The sequence below is a fragment of the Leptosomus discolor genome, chromosome 19 (assembly GCF_034619465.1).
Source record: "Leptosomus discolor isolate bLepDis1 chromosome 19, bLepDis1.hap2, whole genome shotgun sequence".
In the NCBI taxonomy this organism is placed as follows: Eukaryota; Metazoa; Chordata; class Aves; order Leptosomiformes; family Leptosomidae; genus Leptosomus; species Leptosomus discolor.
Genome location: NC_141409.1, coordinates 4,557,926 through 4,572,051, shown reverse-complemented (window position 1 = coordinate 4,572,051; position 14,126 = coordinate 4,557,926). Strand labels below are relative to the sequence as shown.

At 51.4% G+C, this 14,126-nt stretch overlaps 1 protein-coding gene across 4 annotated transcripts in view; it reads left to right on the top strand.

The window, feature by feature from the left end:
- The window catches only part of WHRN (whirlin), a 55,837-nt gene that overhangs the window by 10,559 nt on the left and 31,152 nt on the right, over positions 1 to 14,126 (top strand). For all 4 annotated transcript variants that reach the window (XM_086475702.1, XM_086475701.1, XM_086475700.1 and 1 more), the window contains exon 2: positions 6,584 to 6,799. In XM_086475702.1, coding sequence (XP_086331828.1) covers positions 6,584 to 6,799 — 216 coding nt within the window. The remainder of the gene's footprint in view (positions 1 to 6,583; positions 6,800 to 14,126) is intronic.

Below are 14,126 nucleotides of genomic sequence, written 5' to 3'. Positions count from 1 at the left end.
TCTGAACCTGCCCATCCAGGACTGGCTTCACTCTTGTCCTGAGGCTCCCAGATGGCTTAGCAGAGCCAGCACCACCTACCACTCATGGGAAAGGCAATTGAACCCCAATGGTACTGGCAATGCAGAGCTCCAGCCAGAGGTTGTACCTGGGATCTGTCCCTCAGCACAAAGTCTGTCCAGGCTGCTGGCTGCTCCCAGGGGATGCCAGGACTCCTTTCCACACCATGTCCCTGGAGAACAAGGCTCTGTGCTCTTGCTGATGAGGGAGCTAAGGTGAGCAGAGCTGGCTCTGGTGAGCAGCAGTGGCTGCTGTTGTGCTCTCTGATGCCCTGACATTGGCCACCTCCTCTCCCTGTGATGAACAGCTTTGGTGTTGCATCCCTGCCTTGAAACCTTCCATCCTGCCTGAGCTGCTGAGTCGCCTGTTTGTAATGCAGTTGCCATCGTCCCCTAGCACTGATGTGTCCCTGAGGTCTTGCAGAGACACCTATTGCCTCTCCAGCTCAGCACATGAGCCTTTGCTCTTGCCTCGTTGGATGGCTATTAAATGATTTCCATTTTTGCAGCACCTCTGCGCCCAAAGCACTCTCTTTTATTAGAGGCAAGACTTCCACCTCAATTTTCATTCTGAAGTTACTTCTTTGGGTACTCTAGCACCCAGCTACAGCTGCACACTGAGTTGGAGAGGAGCGGTGCTGTAGGAAGCACTCTGCAGCCCTCGGCTTAGCCAGGCCTGGCCTTGCTTCGACTGAGGAGCGGGTGGTAAGGTCCTGGCCCAGCGGTAGCGCAGCAGTAGGCGGCACCTCCTTACCTTAGTAGTAGGCATTAATGGCCCCATTAAATCTACCCTGCATCCCAGTGCTGTAGCAATAAAAATTGTCAGGACCAAGATGGTATTAAGATGTTTATGGGGAGTGCTCCGCTGTGGTGGTCACTCGGTTTCCTCAGTGTTGGGGCTAGAGCATCCTTTAGAGGGAGGCTTTTCCCAAAGCACTTCTAACAACCTGAAGAACAGCTGGTCAGGGGGAGTCACTGTCATGTGCTGCTAACTTTCCAAAGGTGCTGGATAATCGTGCTCAGTGGATGAGAAAATTACCTGCGAACTTCTTTGGGATGTCAAATCAACCTTGCTTCCTCCAGACTCTGCAAGCTGCTGAGAGCCTCATGGAAATGTGTGTATTAGCAGAACTGAAGGGATGAAATGGGGAGGAGCAGCTGAGGGCATCCGTCTCTCATGTGCCCCAGGCTTGGTGAGAAAGCCTTCCTGGGTCTGTCTTCTGTGCCTGGGTGGAAAATGCAGAGGAACCAGTTTGGAGGGGACTCACTGTTGGGGTTGTCTCTGCATTCTTTCCAAAAGAGGATGATTTGTCAGCCTCAGTACAGGGAAACTGAGGCACTGAAAAAATGGGAAGCTACTTACTATGGCAGGATCTGTAATGGCTGGAGGTTTTGGGCTCCTGCTGTAGAGGCTGCACCCTGTCAAAGCACAAGGATGGTAAATAGAAAAAGCCAGTGGAGGCTGTTGGCTGTGCTGGGGATACCAGTGGCTGACTTGTGGGCTTCTGGGAGCTAGGTGGAGAGGGGTTAAGCCCCGCAGGTCAGTGTGGGTTGATTTTGTATGTCTGATGGGAGCAGGCCTCATAGGAACAGGGGAGTCAAAGGCTGTGCAATGCAGAGACAGTCCTTTTCCATGACCCAGCATGTCTCCACAAGACCATTGCACCACTTCCAGGGAACGGCCTTCTCCCAGCAGGTCATGTTCCAGAGGTCTCTTCTCTACCACCGGGTCCATTGTTTTTCCTTCCTATTTCCCAAGGGTAGCAAACTTCACATCCCCAAATACCAGGAAGGGCATTCTTACAAACCAGAAGATGAACAGATGTTCACTGCAGCCTTGGTGAAGCTGGAACAAGCCAGAGGGGGAAGTGCAGCATTTCTTCTGTGCAGGGAAGCAGATGGTATCTCTGCTCACTTGGAGCTCACCAAAGCAGCTGATAGTGATTTCTGTCTTGGTTTGGATGTATGATGGAAGTTTCTCCCATGTGGCTCACCTGATGCCTCATCACTTTGCACCTCTGCATGCCAAGTGCTTTGTTAAAGTCTAGTTCAGTGTGTGGATGTACAAAGGTTTTATAGGTGTGTGCCAGATCTTGTTCCCGTGCCTGCTGTGCTTCATTATGGAGCGTGTGTGGTGCTGTTATCCGAGGGGAAACACTGCTTCCCTTCTCATCTCCTCTCTTAGCCTTGGCAGCTTTATTTTAAATAGCTGGTGGCTGCCTAATGAACTAAAAGCTTCCTGGAAGCTTGAATGTTTGAACAAAACTGACTTTAGCGGTCACCAGTTTGGGGACGTGGTTTGCGCTGACCATCCTGTGATTTTTTTTTTTTTTTTTTTGACAAGACTGTGGTGGCCAGAGGGAGAACATGGGTGGTGCCAAGCAAGCTTGGTGCTCCTCAACCTCCAGCTCTCATGCTAGGCCCCTTCCTCAGACAAGAGCTGTGCTGTGGCTTCCTGGAGCAGACGTGCTTCTAGTGGAAGTCAGAAGGGATTCCTCAGGCATTTGTGCTTGTGGTTGAAGAAGGATTTACCCCCTGAGCTGATACAAACCTAGGCTTATCCTAAAATTAATAATTCAGTCTAATCAAATTGATGGAAGCTCACGAGTCAAAAATCTGTTCTTGTAAATAGACTCAGGTTATATGTAGATTTGACTTACGAATGGACTTCACTGGCTGGATTTTAGACCTGTGCTTCAGCATGTTCTAGGTAGCGGTTTAAATGCTTGCTTATTTAAGTGCATGCCTGAAGGCTGTCTTGAATCAGGGCTGTGGGAGATGTCTTGTAGCAAAAAAAGCTGTTTAACTCTCTTAAATGGTCCCATAGTGTTGCTGTGTCCTGGAACAGCTCCTGCTTTTTACCTACATGTATGTGTATCTCAGTGGTGCCTGCAGTGGTGTGTTACACATCCGCGTACAGCATATACATCTGCATGCCAGTATAGACGTGCAAGTTCCGTGTGGTTTGGGGATGCCCAATGGCCTGTAGCTTTTCTACCAGCTTGTAGCTGGGTGAAGGGCTTGCTTGTGTCGTTATAAAGCCAAGGAAGAGGGAGTTGAACCGGAGAGGATGGCAGCAGTGCGGGAGCTGCCTGTGCTGGCAGGGGCCATCTGCTGCAGGCTGTGAATCAGGTGGGGCAGGCTGGGAGCGGGCGGGGGCTGAGGTGTAGCCTGACTTGTGAAAGGCAGCGCTGGAAAGCAGGTCAGAGTCGCAGTGGGAGGCATGGGGACTCAGCCACACATGGGGGCAGCGTCACCAAGTAGAGGTGACACCATGCCAAGAGAGAGGTGCTCTCTCCAGCTTTCTCAGGGTTTGTGGGGTCACTTTGGACACGATTTTTCCTGCCTTTCTTCTCCCCTTTCGGCTTGCTCTTTCTCACTTGTGTTTCTTGAGTCAAGCACCATCCCTTTGAGTGTGTTTAGCACTTAGCACAAGGGCAGGTAACTGGAATCCCCAGCTACTGAGGTCGATATTCGTTGAGCCGCATGGATAGTCCCATTCTGCCTCACAGCAGTAAGGTAAGTCCTTTGTGGGTGTCACTGTTCTCTCCCACCTGTGATCACCCAAATAGTCTCCAAAAAATGCAGGTCATCTGCCAGTGTGGGTGGCTAGGAGGCCAGCAGAGCTGTCCTGGAGGGCTCCTCAGTGCAGGGAAGGCCTCTGGTGGGGCAGCATTACACACCTGCACCAGCTCTTCAGTAGGCATTAGCAGTGGGGATGTGCTGGGGGAGAAACTCTGTGCTGGCCAGGAAACTGCTTCCCTCGCTGAGTGCTTGAGAGGCCTCAGTAGGTGTATGAAGGACTACACAGAGTGTCACCAGCCTGCCCGCCACAGCTCTGCCTCCTGCTGGGAGAGGCTGTCACCAGCAATGTCCTCATGGGCACTGCCAGCTTCTGTTCACTCCCTCCTCTCGTGTCTCCTCTTGTACTGAGGCTGCTGGGAGCCCTGGCCCAGCCTGCTGCCTCGAGCCAGATGGCTGCTCTCCTCGCCTCCCTGCTCTCTGCTGTCACCTTCATACATAAAACATCGCCCTGTTGACTGAGATCCCATCTCCTGGTGGCCTAGTCAAGGCAGCTGCAGGGGGACATAAAAAGTCCCTTGTAAATCTCTGGCCTCTCATCGCCAGAAGCTTTCCTGTGCCTCCAGAGATCAGCTTTACTGCTGTTCCTGCTCTTTCAGGGGATGACACTCAGCCGTGGCAGGACAGGAGCTGCCAGTGCTCTGCCTGCTGCCAGCCTTCAGCAGCCACCGCTGCCCTGTCCTCAGGGCGGGCTGTGAGTGATGCTCGGCGCAGAAACAGGGGCCCTGCCCGCGTGTGGTCACTTCTCCTGCGCCTGGCGTCCCTCCTGTGTGGTAGAAACCCCAGGGCTTATCTTCGGTCCCCCCTTCCCTGCCAGGATGGATGCTCTGAAGAAGGGAGGAAACAGAATCCCTGTGTCAGTCCCAAAGAGACCCCCATGGGAACAGGGTCGCAGTGAACATGGGGAGAAAAGGGAGAGAGTGGATCATGGAGGGCCCTGTGTGCTCCTGACCCAGCCTCAGCACTGAGTGTTTTCTTTGCTCCTTCCTTAAGTTACAGTGATGGTTGGCAGCTGACTTTGAAGCGTTGTATGAACATATACAGGTGAGGAATGCCCAGGATCAGTGCAAACAGAGAGCCTGCCCTTTCAGTTACAGGGGGAAAAGGGTGGGTGTGCAAGTGTCACTTAGGGTCACATGGCATTTCTGTGGCAGAGGGAGGACTGTAGCCCTGTACTGTTGGACAAATCACTGATTAGCCTCATCATTTGCCGGTGCTTGATGAGGAGTTGCAGCCTCGCTCAGAGATGAGACTTTGCTCATGGGTCTGTCAGTGCTGTTTGCTGTCTTGGTACCTAGGTAAGTAAATGATGTTATGCAGGCTTAAAAGATTTTCCTAGAGATGGCTCTAGTTTGAAGGAATGGGGAATGTTTCTGTGGGGGGCTGTACCTGACCTCATAGGGGTCACTCTGCTCTAGGGTAGGTAAGAAGCCTCCCTGCCACCTCCAACTCATTGCCATGGAGCTCGGACATCCTGAGCCTGTCTGCGTGGCATCTTATGAAGGGGCTTAGGGTTGGGCAGCTGAAGTGTGAATGGGCCCCTACGTCACGGTGCCCATTTGAGAGCGATACCCAGGGGGGGACAGCAGGCTCGGACATGGCTCCATCATCCCAGTGAGGCTTGGGCTGATGCCAGCAAGACTGGAGTGTGGTGAGCACCTCTGCCTGTCTGCCAGGCTGGGCTCCATGCGCTCACAGGGAGAGAAGAGACTGTGGCAGGCACTGTGTGTGAGGGACCAGAGGAGCTAAGGGGATAGGGGCTGGAGTTTGTGAGCAGCCCAGGCTGTGGAAGTGCTCTGCGGTTGTTCTGATGGGGCTCTTGGTTTCACAATCCTTGTTTAAGCTCTCCAGGCACGTGATGACCTTGGGAGCATGTGACAAATCTGCAGCCAAATTGCTATATGTGATGGAGATGCTGAACTGGGAATTGGCGAGCTGGATTCTTTCTAGCTCTGGCAGGGAGGGCAGGAATGTTGCCAGGTCAGAGCTGGGATCCAGCCAGCCCAGTATTACTGATGATATTACTCTTTACCGAAGAGCTGCTGGTATTAGTTCTTCCCAGTCGTGAGCTTTGCTCGGCAGCTTGTCTGCTCAGGAAGGAGAAGAGATCTTGCAGGAGCAGCTCATCAAAAGGACGTATATATCTGGGGAAAAACACCCCAAAGCACCTGCTTTCTGAGAGCAGATCCAGAGTGTTGATGTTCCTGAGGCCTCAGGAGGGATCAGCACTTACAGCTGTCCCCAGGTAGAACTCCTGTATGTTAAGTTTACTGTAAAGCCTATGTCAGCTTCTCACAGTGGAAGCTGGAGGAGCAATTGCACATCACCTTATCTGGGTCCCAAGGTCATCTCTGTGCATGCAGTTTTAAATCTATGTATATATTTAATAATTATTGTACTCATTGACTGCTTGTGCTGGGGAAGGCGGTTGGTAATGAAATGGCAACAGAGGCTGAATTTCTGGGAGTGATGTCCATGTCCCCTGAAGCTATCAGGAGCTTTTCTAATGGCAGGGTTTGGGGCTGAGCTGTGGGGACCAGCACTGCTGCTCTCCTCCAGCAGTCCGTGTCCTGCTCTGACTCCTCTCCAAAACTGCCGTTTGCTCAGGTTCAGCCCATACTGGGGTTCCTCCTGGCCCCTACCCACCTTGCCTCCCATACTCTGCTTCACTCTGCTCTTTCTGTGGCTGATGGGGAGAGTTGTATTTTCTGTCAGCAGCAGTAGCTTTGCCTTAGCACTGTTGCAGTTCAGGAGAGAAGTGAAAAACCTGAGGTTTTTCTAAAGCTTTTTATGTAGCTCAAACATACAGTTGGTGGTTGCAGAGTAGCTTGAGATCTTTCAACCCCAAGGAAGAGCAAAGCTCTGTCACCCTAGAGTCCTAAGACAGATTATCCTTCTCCCTTCATAGGCATTAACTCTCTCCTCTCCTTGGCTTGTCTTCCAGGTACTGAAAGGCTGCAAGAAGCTGAACCTGTCTGTACATTCGGTGGGACGCATCCCAGGGGGCTATGTCACCAACCACATCTACACCTGGGTGGACCCGCAGGGCCGCAGCGTGTCCCCGCCAGTGGGCCTGCCACACCACCAGAACAGCTCCCTCCGCAAGGACAGCGAGAAGAGGAGCCACCTCCAGCTCCTGCAAGAGGGAGATGAGAAAAAGGTGAGCAAGGGGATCAGCCACAGCCCTGGGCGCCTGTCTGCCGTGACCTGCTACTATGCAGGTGCCAACCCAATTTGTTCGACTTGTGCTTTTCATTTGGGTGATTCTGACCTCCATTGGGATAGCCTGTTTCTCCTATAGGATATACTGGATCCTGGTTTTCTCCCTTGGCCTGTAGCTTTCCCTCTGTCTCCCCTGAGGAGTCCTGTAGGACAGGATGGATTGGCTTTGTTCCCATTTGACACCAGTAGAACCTGAGCTGGAGACAAGACACTATCCAGATGCAGGCTTGTCTGGTGCGGGTGGTCCTGCCAGGAACAGCAGTCAAGCCAGAAGTTGCTTTTAAGGCTTTTCCCAAACAGGTTGTTGCTTTGGGTGGAGGCCTGCTGCCAACATGATCATTGAAGGGCTGACATAGATATTGTGTTCAGGAGGGCTCGTGGATTTGGAGGGATAGATCGTGGAATGCGTTATTGGCCTTCCTGTCTTTTGGGTGTGTCTGTGAGGCTTTCTTGGGGCTCTTGACAGTTTTGTCTAAGCTTAAAAAAAAAAAAAACCAAAACAAACCAAAAAAAAAAAACCTCTACAACCAATTTTTCTTGTCCGTTTTATTTTATAGCATTTCTGGAGAACTTTGCTTTTCCGTTTGAGGAGAGGCAGGCTGAGCCAGGAAGGGCCTAAGCAGTGCCCCTGTAAAAAGCCCTGGCAAGTGAAAAAGGAGTGGAGAAAGGGATGGCTTTCATAATGGTACCCTGGGGAGCTGGTGGTGTCTGGCCAGTGCTGGCACTCCAGCCAGGACCTGGATCTCGGGCCTTTGACAGGAAGGAAAGCACATTAGGATATAAAATTGCCAGTCCTCTTCTCCTACTGTGAGCCTGCCCTCCTTTGAAACAGGCCTTATTGTAAGTGAAGCCAGCAGAGGGTATGTTCAAGCTGCACTATCTGATCTCGGGAATTCAGCATTTCTCCTCCCTCATGCTTCCTGTGCCCAAACAGACCTAGAGACCTGTAGATGCAGAGGAACAGTGCTCAGATGCCCTTGCAGTGAAGCAGAGACTGGAGGGGCGGACTCTGCTTGCTCTCTTGGTGGTGGTGAATGGGGAACCTTTTTGTCCTGTACAAGCAGGATGTGGTGTTGCCTCACTGGCATTCTTGGAGTATCAAGGTACTGTCATGAGTGAGCAGGGCACTTGCTTCCCAAAGGCACAGAGTTGGTTGGAGCCTTGACATATTTCCATCCTGCTATCCTGAGATTGCTCTGGCTGTGCCCAGCACTTCAGTTGTATGCCCAAAATGTCCTCAGCTCTGCCTGGAAAGGCTGTGGAGGGATCTGTAAGCTGGAGCCTCTCATCTCTGCCAGAGAGGGGAAAAAAATCTAATACAGGATGAGGCAGTTTGCTGATGAAATATTCATGTGGGCCACAAGGGAGAAGGGCCCATTATTATTACTTTAAGGAGAAGAGAAAAGCAGCTGCTGCTGGCTTGCTGGTGTCCCCTACCCCTCAGTGTCACCTTGATACGGCAGGCAGTGACTCTTTGAAGCCGTAGGTAGGAGATGTTTCTCTGTACATCCTTCCTTTACTCGTTGCTGTGTATCAACACGAAAGGCTTCAAAGCCTGCAGCTGCACACACCCCTGCCCGGTGCCTGAGCCTCGCGTGGCCACAGACAGCCCCTTCCCGTCAGTGCCTAGGGACGTGGGATTACGGCTGCCCTGGCTGTCTGTGGGCAGCTTGGCTGCTGCGTGGGCTGGTCATCAGACCAGAGCACCCTCCTCTGTGCTGCTCCTGGTCCTGAGCTCGTCAGGGCTGGCTCCCGAGGGGTGTGCGGTAAAATGAACCAACTGAACTTTGCGAGTTAAAAGAGCTTTAATTACCATGGCTTAATCTGCTTTGGAAGTGAAGGAAGCCAAGTTGAATGAAGGCTATGTTAAACTTTGAAGAGCAGCTGTGCTGGGCTTGGCTGCTCTTGGCTGCTCTCACTCCCAGGGTGTGAGGGGGGCCCTGGTTCAAAGTTGCCCACTGTGGCACCATTCTAGCTGAGCTGGGCTGCAGGACCTTGGCCCACAGAAGTGGCTGCCGTTGTTCTGAGCTCTGCTTCTCTGGTGCTGTTGCTGTGGTGCTGCTTCGTGGCAGTGCTGCGCTTGCAGAGCACTTGGAAGATTTGCCAGCCTTGGGTGGGATGCCCAGTCTTCATGGTGCTACCAGCTTGTGGCTTGCTGGCTCCAGGATCTTTTGCTGCTGTGAGGAGTGGTGAAGAGCCTCACACTCCGCCTGGCTCTTCCGAGAGTCTGAGCTTCCTTTCCTTGGTGCTGCTTCACACAGACAGCCCTTTGACTTCTTGTGGTGGAGGATCGTGCTTTGACTCCAGGGCAGGGGTGTGAAGGCCCTTGTGTTAACCCAGGAAGAGTCAATGACCACTGCAGGAAATGTTTGAAGCTCACAGGAATGGGTGTGCAAAGATCTGATGCAGAGGATGGCGCTGGCATCATGAGAACAGGCAGTATTCAACCTTCTCCTGGCACTACTCCTCCATGGCATGTCAGCAGTGACATTGGTGGCTCTGCAGTTCCCATCCTGCTCCTCTGTGCCACGCTGGCTGCGCACCACGTTTCCAACAGAAGCTCTCAGCCACGTGTTGTTTCAGTCCTGGGATCCCCAGGCAGCTCTGCAGGTGGCCCTTGGCTCCCTCTGCTACTCCAGACTTGACTTCTTGTGTCAGCCCCCAGAGTGCCTCCTGCTGTGCTGTAGCACAGCTCTTGGCGCTGCCTGGAGGCCTTCTCCTTGCTCTGTTAATGGGCCTCTGTCCTTGCTGACCGCAAACCTGATGCACCTTTCTCCCTCGCCTGCTGGCACAGGGGTTCGGAAGTGCTTTCAGTGGTAGCTGTTAGTGCTGGTGGGACCTGAGGTTGCTCAGAACAGCACCCTGACACCTCCGCTCCTTGCACTGCCCTGAGCCTGCCCCCAAACCCAGCTGTCCCTCACGGTCCTGCTCATTGGTGTCAATGTGCAAGGCTTGGTATGCACATTGTGATAACTTCCACTCCTGAATTCCCATCTGTGAGACTGGCAAAAGAAAATTACTGTATGCTACAACTTTTAAATGACCAAGGCCACCCAGACACTTCTGTATCCAGAGGTGCCTTGCTTTGCCAGCTGACAATGAAAGAAAGGCCCACTGTGATCCAAGGCTGGCTGGCAGTGAGGAAAGCCTGACCTGGCCAGTGGATTTGAGGGGGGTTATTTGGTGTGACTGCCCATGTCATGTGTCTGAACATGCTTCGGGGCATGAGTGAGCTGAGCTGCTTTGTCCTGACTTACTGTGCACCATCGAGAGATGAAAACATGTCCCAGAACATGGGAACAGCCTGCCTTATTTTTTTTCTCTTTTTATTTGTATGAGGAGAGAGAGAGAGAGAGATTTAACTGTTGAAAGGGGCATTATTTTGTTCACAAATATTATGCAAATAAATGCAACATATCCCTGGTTAATTCAGCCCAGTCAACTGGAATTGACAGGTACCCCTGAGGGCTATTTGATTTCTGGATGGTTTTACATTCTGAGGGAAGGGCTGGGGATTAGTTGGTTATTTCTCTCCGCCCCCTGCCCCGATTTTAAATCGATCTGAATGTTCTGGAATACATATGCAAAAGCTTTCAAACAGGCACTGTTTAGGAAAGTACAGCAGAGATCAGACTTCAGCCCTACAGCAGGAGGCTGAAGAGATGTAAACCAGCAAGTTTGTTAATGCATTGCTACAGTTCAGTAATCCTGCAATGCTACTGTAGTTGATATTTCCAGCTTTTGCAAGGTCAGATTCAAGGTTGGTGGAAACATCATTCATCAGGCAATAGAGACATCCCTGTCTGGCTACCTTTCCCTCCAGCTCATCTGTTCTGTATGCCTGAAAGGATAGGTTTTGTAGCATAGTTTAACAAGTTTGCTTATCTGTAGGCAGAAGCATTCATTATCAAAAGGCTTGAAATGGAAACCGCTGCTGTTGGCGTGTTTGTGATAGTGTAACCAATCCGTCTCACAGAGCAGGGATCTGGCGCATGGCTGCCTACCTTCCTGGAGCCGGCACCGGGACAGCGGGATGGAGGTGTGGAGCAGATGGAGCGGTGTGCAGCCAGGGTGGTTGGGCTCTCAGCTGACACGTCAGTCTGACCTCCTTGGATAGCTTTGCTGTAGCCCAGGCTCGGTGCAGAAGGCAGCCAGCGTTGCTGGCCTGGGCTGTCCTTGGCTTTCCATTATGTTTTTGTACTGACACTGGGATTCTTTTGCTGTCAGGTGCAGAAGAAGCTGTTTTGGAGCTTGGGGAAGTTACTAGTGGACTGTCAGCTGTCCACTGGCTTTGCTTTCACCTTTCTGTTCCAGTCAGTGGTTCAGGGCCAAAATCCAGCTTGCACCAAGCTTGGGTCAGAGGCTATTCTGTGTGGGTGAGCAGGAGGTGAATGCTAAGATCTGGGCCAATTATTCAGTGTAGACCTGACCTAATTTGAGTGATCTCTCATGAGAAGGCACAAGAAAGGGGTGTGAGAATTAAAGGGAATGGAGGAATGAGGGAGGTGCTGGCACATAGGCACCTGTGATTGTGCAAGTTATTGCAAATCTTCACGCTTTCCATGTCTGTGGTGGGTTGAGGAGCTCGCTGTATTTCCCAAGTTTTGCTGTTAATTAGTTTCCTGCAGTAAGGGCAGCCTTCCCTGTAGTTGTAATCAGTGAATCCAGTGTTTCATCAGAGCTCGGTGCCCATCTTCCTTGTAGGTGAATAAGCATGAAACGAAGGGCTTGCACTAGTGCAAAGCTCTAGTGAAATGTTGTTGGAGCCACTTGTCTCCAGGACAGACACAGCAGCAGGTCACGGTCCCCCAGCACCATACCAACAGAGGATGTAGCCTGCTTGCTGGAAAGATGGGACCTGCCTCCAGTGGTCACTCTGTGCTTTGGAGCGGTTTGATTCTCATGATCTGGCCAGGCTTAAGTCCTCTGGATTTTTCACAACAGCAAGGACCATTTGTGCTGTGAATTGTCATTGATGTACTTCTGGGATCAACAGCTTATTTTATTAAACGCACTTTGGAAACCATTAGCCAGCAAAAACGCATAGGTGCTGCAGAGCTGGAGGAAGACGAACTGTGCAAAATGTTCTGCAAGTGTCAGACTGCTAATTCTCTGAGAAACGCCATTTCATCAGCTGGATTGTTGCTCTAATGTGCTTATTGCCAGGGGAGCTGCTTATTCCTTTAAGCTTTTGGTGCAGCAGAAGAAAGAAAATATACGTAAAGAAGAGAGTGGAAACGTCTCCTTGCCTTCAGGCAGTTCTGTATCCAAAAGTAGTGGTATTTATTATTTAAAAAAAAAAAAAAAAGAAAAAAAAGAAAAATGTCTGTGATGACTTTGCATGGCTGGAATGTTTGAGACACTAATGGTGACTATTTGAGCATGAAGGATAAGAGATGCAGGAGAGATAAGGAAGGATTTCTTTCTATTAGATTGTAATGACACTTTCAGTGTGAAGTGATACAGCTCCCCGCGTCTCTCACTGTTTGCTTGCTCTGACCTTGCTGGGGTTTGCAGCTAGAAGCATATCCAGGCTACTGGGAGGTATGTGGTTAGTTCCCTGTGGTGACTGGAGTATGTAATGTGAGCCACTGGTCCCCCAGTTCCCTGGTATCTTTCTGCCTTGGGCAGTCTGCAGCACTGTCCCAGCAGACTTACTCCAAAATGTCCCTTGGGTCAGACCTCAGCTCACCCCATGCTGGTGGGCAGCAGTGCCATCTCTTCATTATTTCAGGCACTTTAAACAGAAGAAGCCCCAAAAGCGGTAATTCTGCAGCATTAGCTGAGCACTGCCCAGTGCCGGGGCAGCTGTTTGGCTCAACAGCAGCGTGGCCAAGAGCTGGGCAGTGCTGCCGGGCTGACACTTGGGATCAGGCCCTGTGGCAGAGGGCTTGGTGACTGTCCTGTGCTGCTTCTGTTGTTGCCTGCCTGCCCCTCTGCTTCGAGTGTCACCTCTCAGCCCTGGGAGACGCTCACTGCCCCAGCACACAAGTCCTACAAGAACCTGTTTGCAGATCAGTGCCCCACATGTGCCTGTTGCACAGCCAAAGGCAGCGCTGTAGCTGCACTAATATTAAACACACTTGGAGGTGGCTGCCAGTGCAGCCGTGGCAGCAAAGCCCCTGGTGTGGCCTTACAAAGCTGCCCGGGAAGGGGGGTTAATGCTGAGGCTGTTCTGATGGATCCAGCACCCCTGGCAGCTGTGACTCTGCTGCTCCCAGTGCCTCAGTTATTGGGTCGGGAACTGGCTCTGCATTCCTGGGAGTTGTGCTCGAAGGTTTGCAGGATGTCTAGACATAAGCCAGTGGGGTTTCCTTGGTAAGCAGGAGGAGGATGAGCCCTGTGAGCCTCCTTAAGTGTTGTTTTTGTTGTATGGTAGCAGTAATGGCATGGAAATAGCGGTTGGCCTGGGTGAAACCTTCTCAGCCACTCACGCGGCTGTGTGCTGAATTGTACTGATGCAGAGTAATGCTTGTCTGAAAGTGCTTTTTCTAACGGTAAAATTGAATCTGTCAACAGGTAATTTCATAAACGCGGAGAAAAGAAATCGTGTGCAAGAATCAACTCAGAGCAAATGCCTTGCTGATGATGGCATTTTTTTCCTTCATTTCCTGCCACAGGAGGTGGCAGATGTTTCGGTGTTGAAATTGAAATTCAAATTGTGACCTTGACCTTCCAAAGGCTTCTGTGTTGTGCACACAGGAGTAGCCTGGGGCTGGACACAGCCTTGGTACTGCATAGGGGAGGAGGTGGGGACTGCACAGCATCTGTGCTACCATAAGCCTGGGAATACCTGGCCCTTCTCAGCAAGGTGTGGCGGGGGTTACCTTGCCGGGATGTCCTCAGTTTCCCCACACACAATAGCTGCCCTTCTGCACAGCCTTGCTTCCCTCTGTTTCAGGAGGGTGTTAGGACAGCCGTGCATTTAGCAGCTCCCTAGCTCTCCCTGACACTGGCCCTTGAGATACGTTACAGCTCTCGCTCCGAGCTTCAGCCTGGCAGCAGAACTGAGGGAGAGTTGAGGGGGGCGGGGAAACATAAAGTGGAATTGTAACCAAAATGCCCTCTTCTGGGACAAGACTTGCACAGCTGCGTGTCACGGTTTGAGGCTGGGCTGGCCACTAACAAATGACAGACGCTCTCTACTAACCCCTCTCCCCTCTCAAAAGGGAAAAGGAAAGAGAACAAGGGAGAGAGACTTTACTGTTTGGAAAAGAAAACTAAAACAGCTTTAATGAAACAATAACAATAAAAGATAATAATAA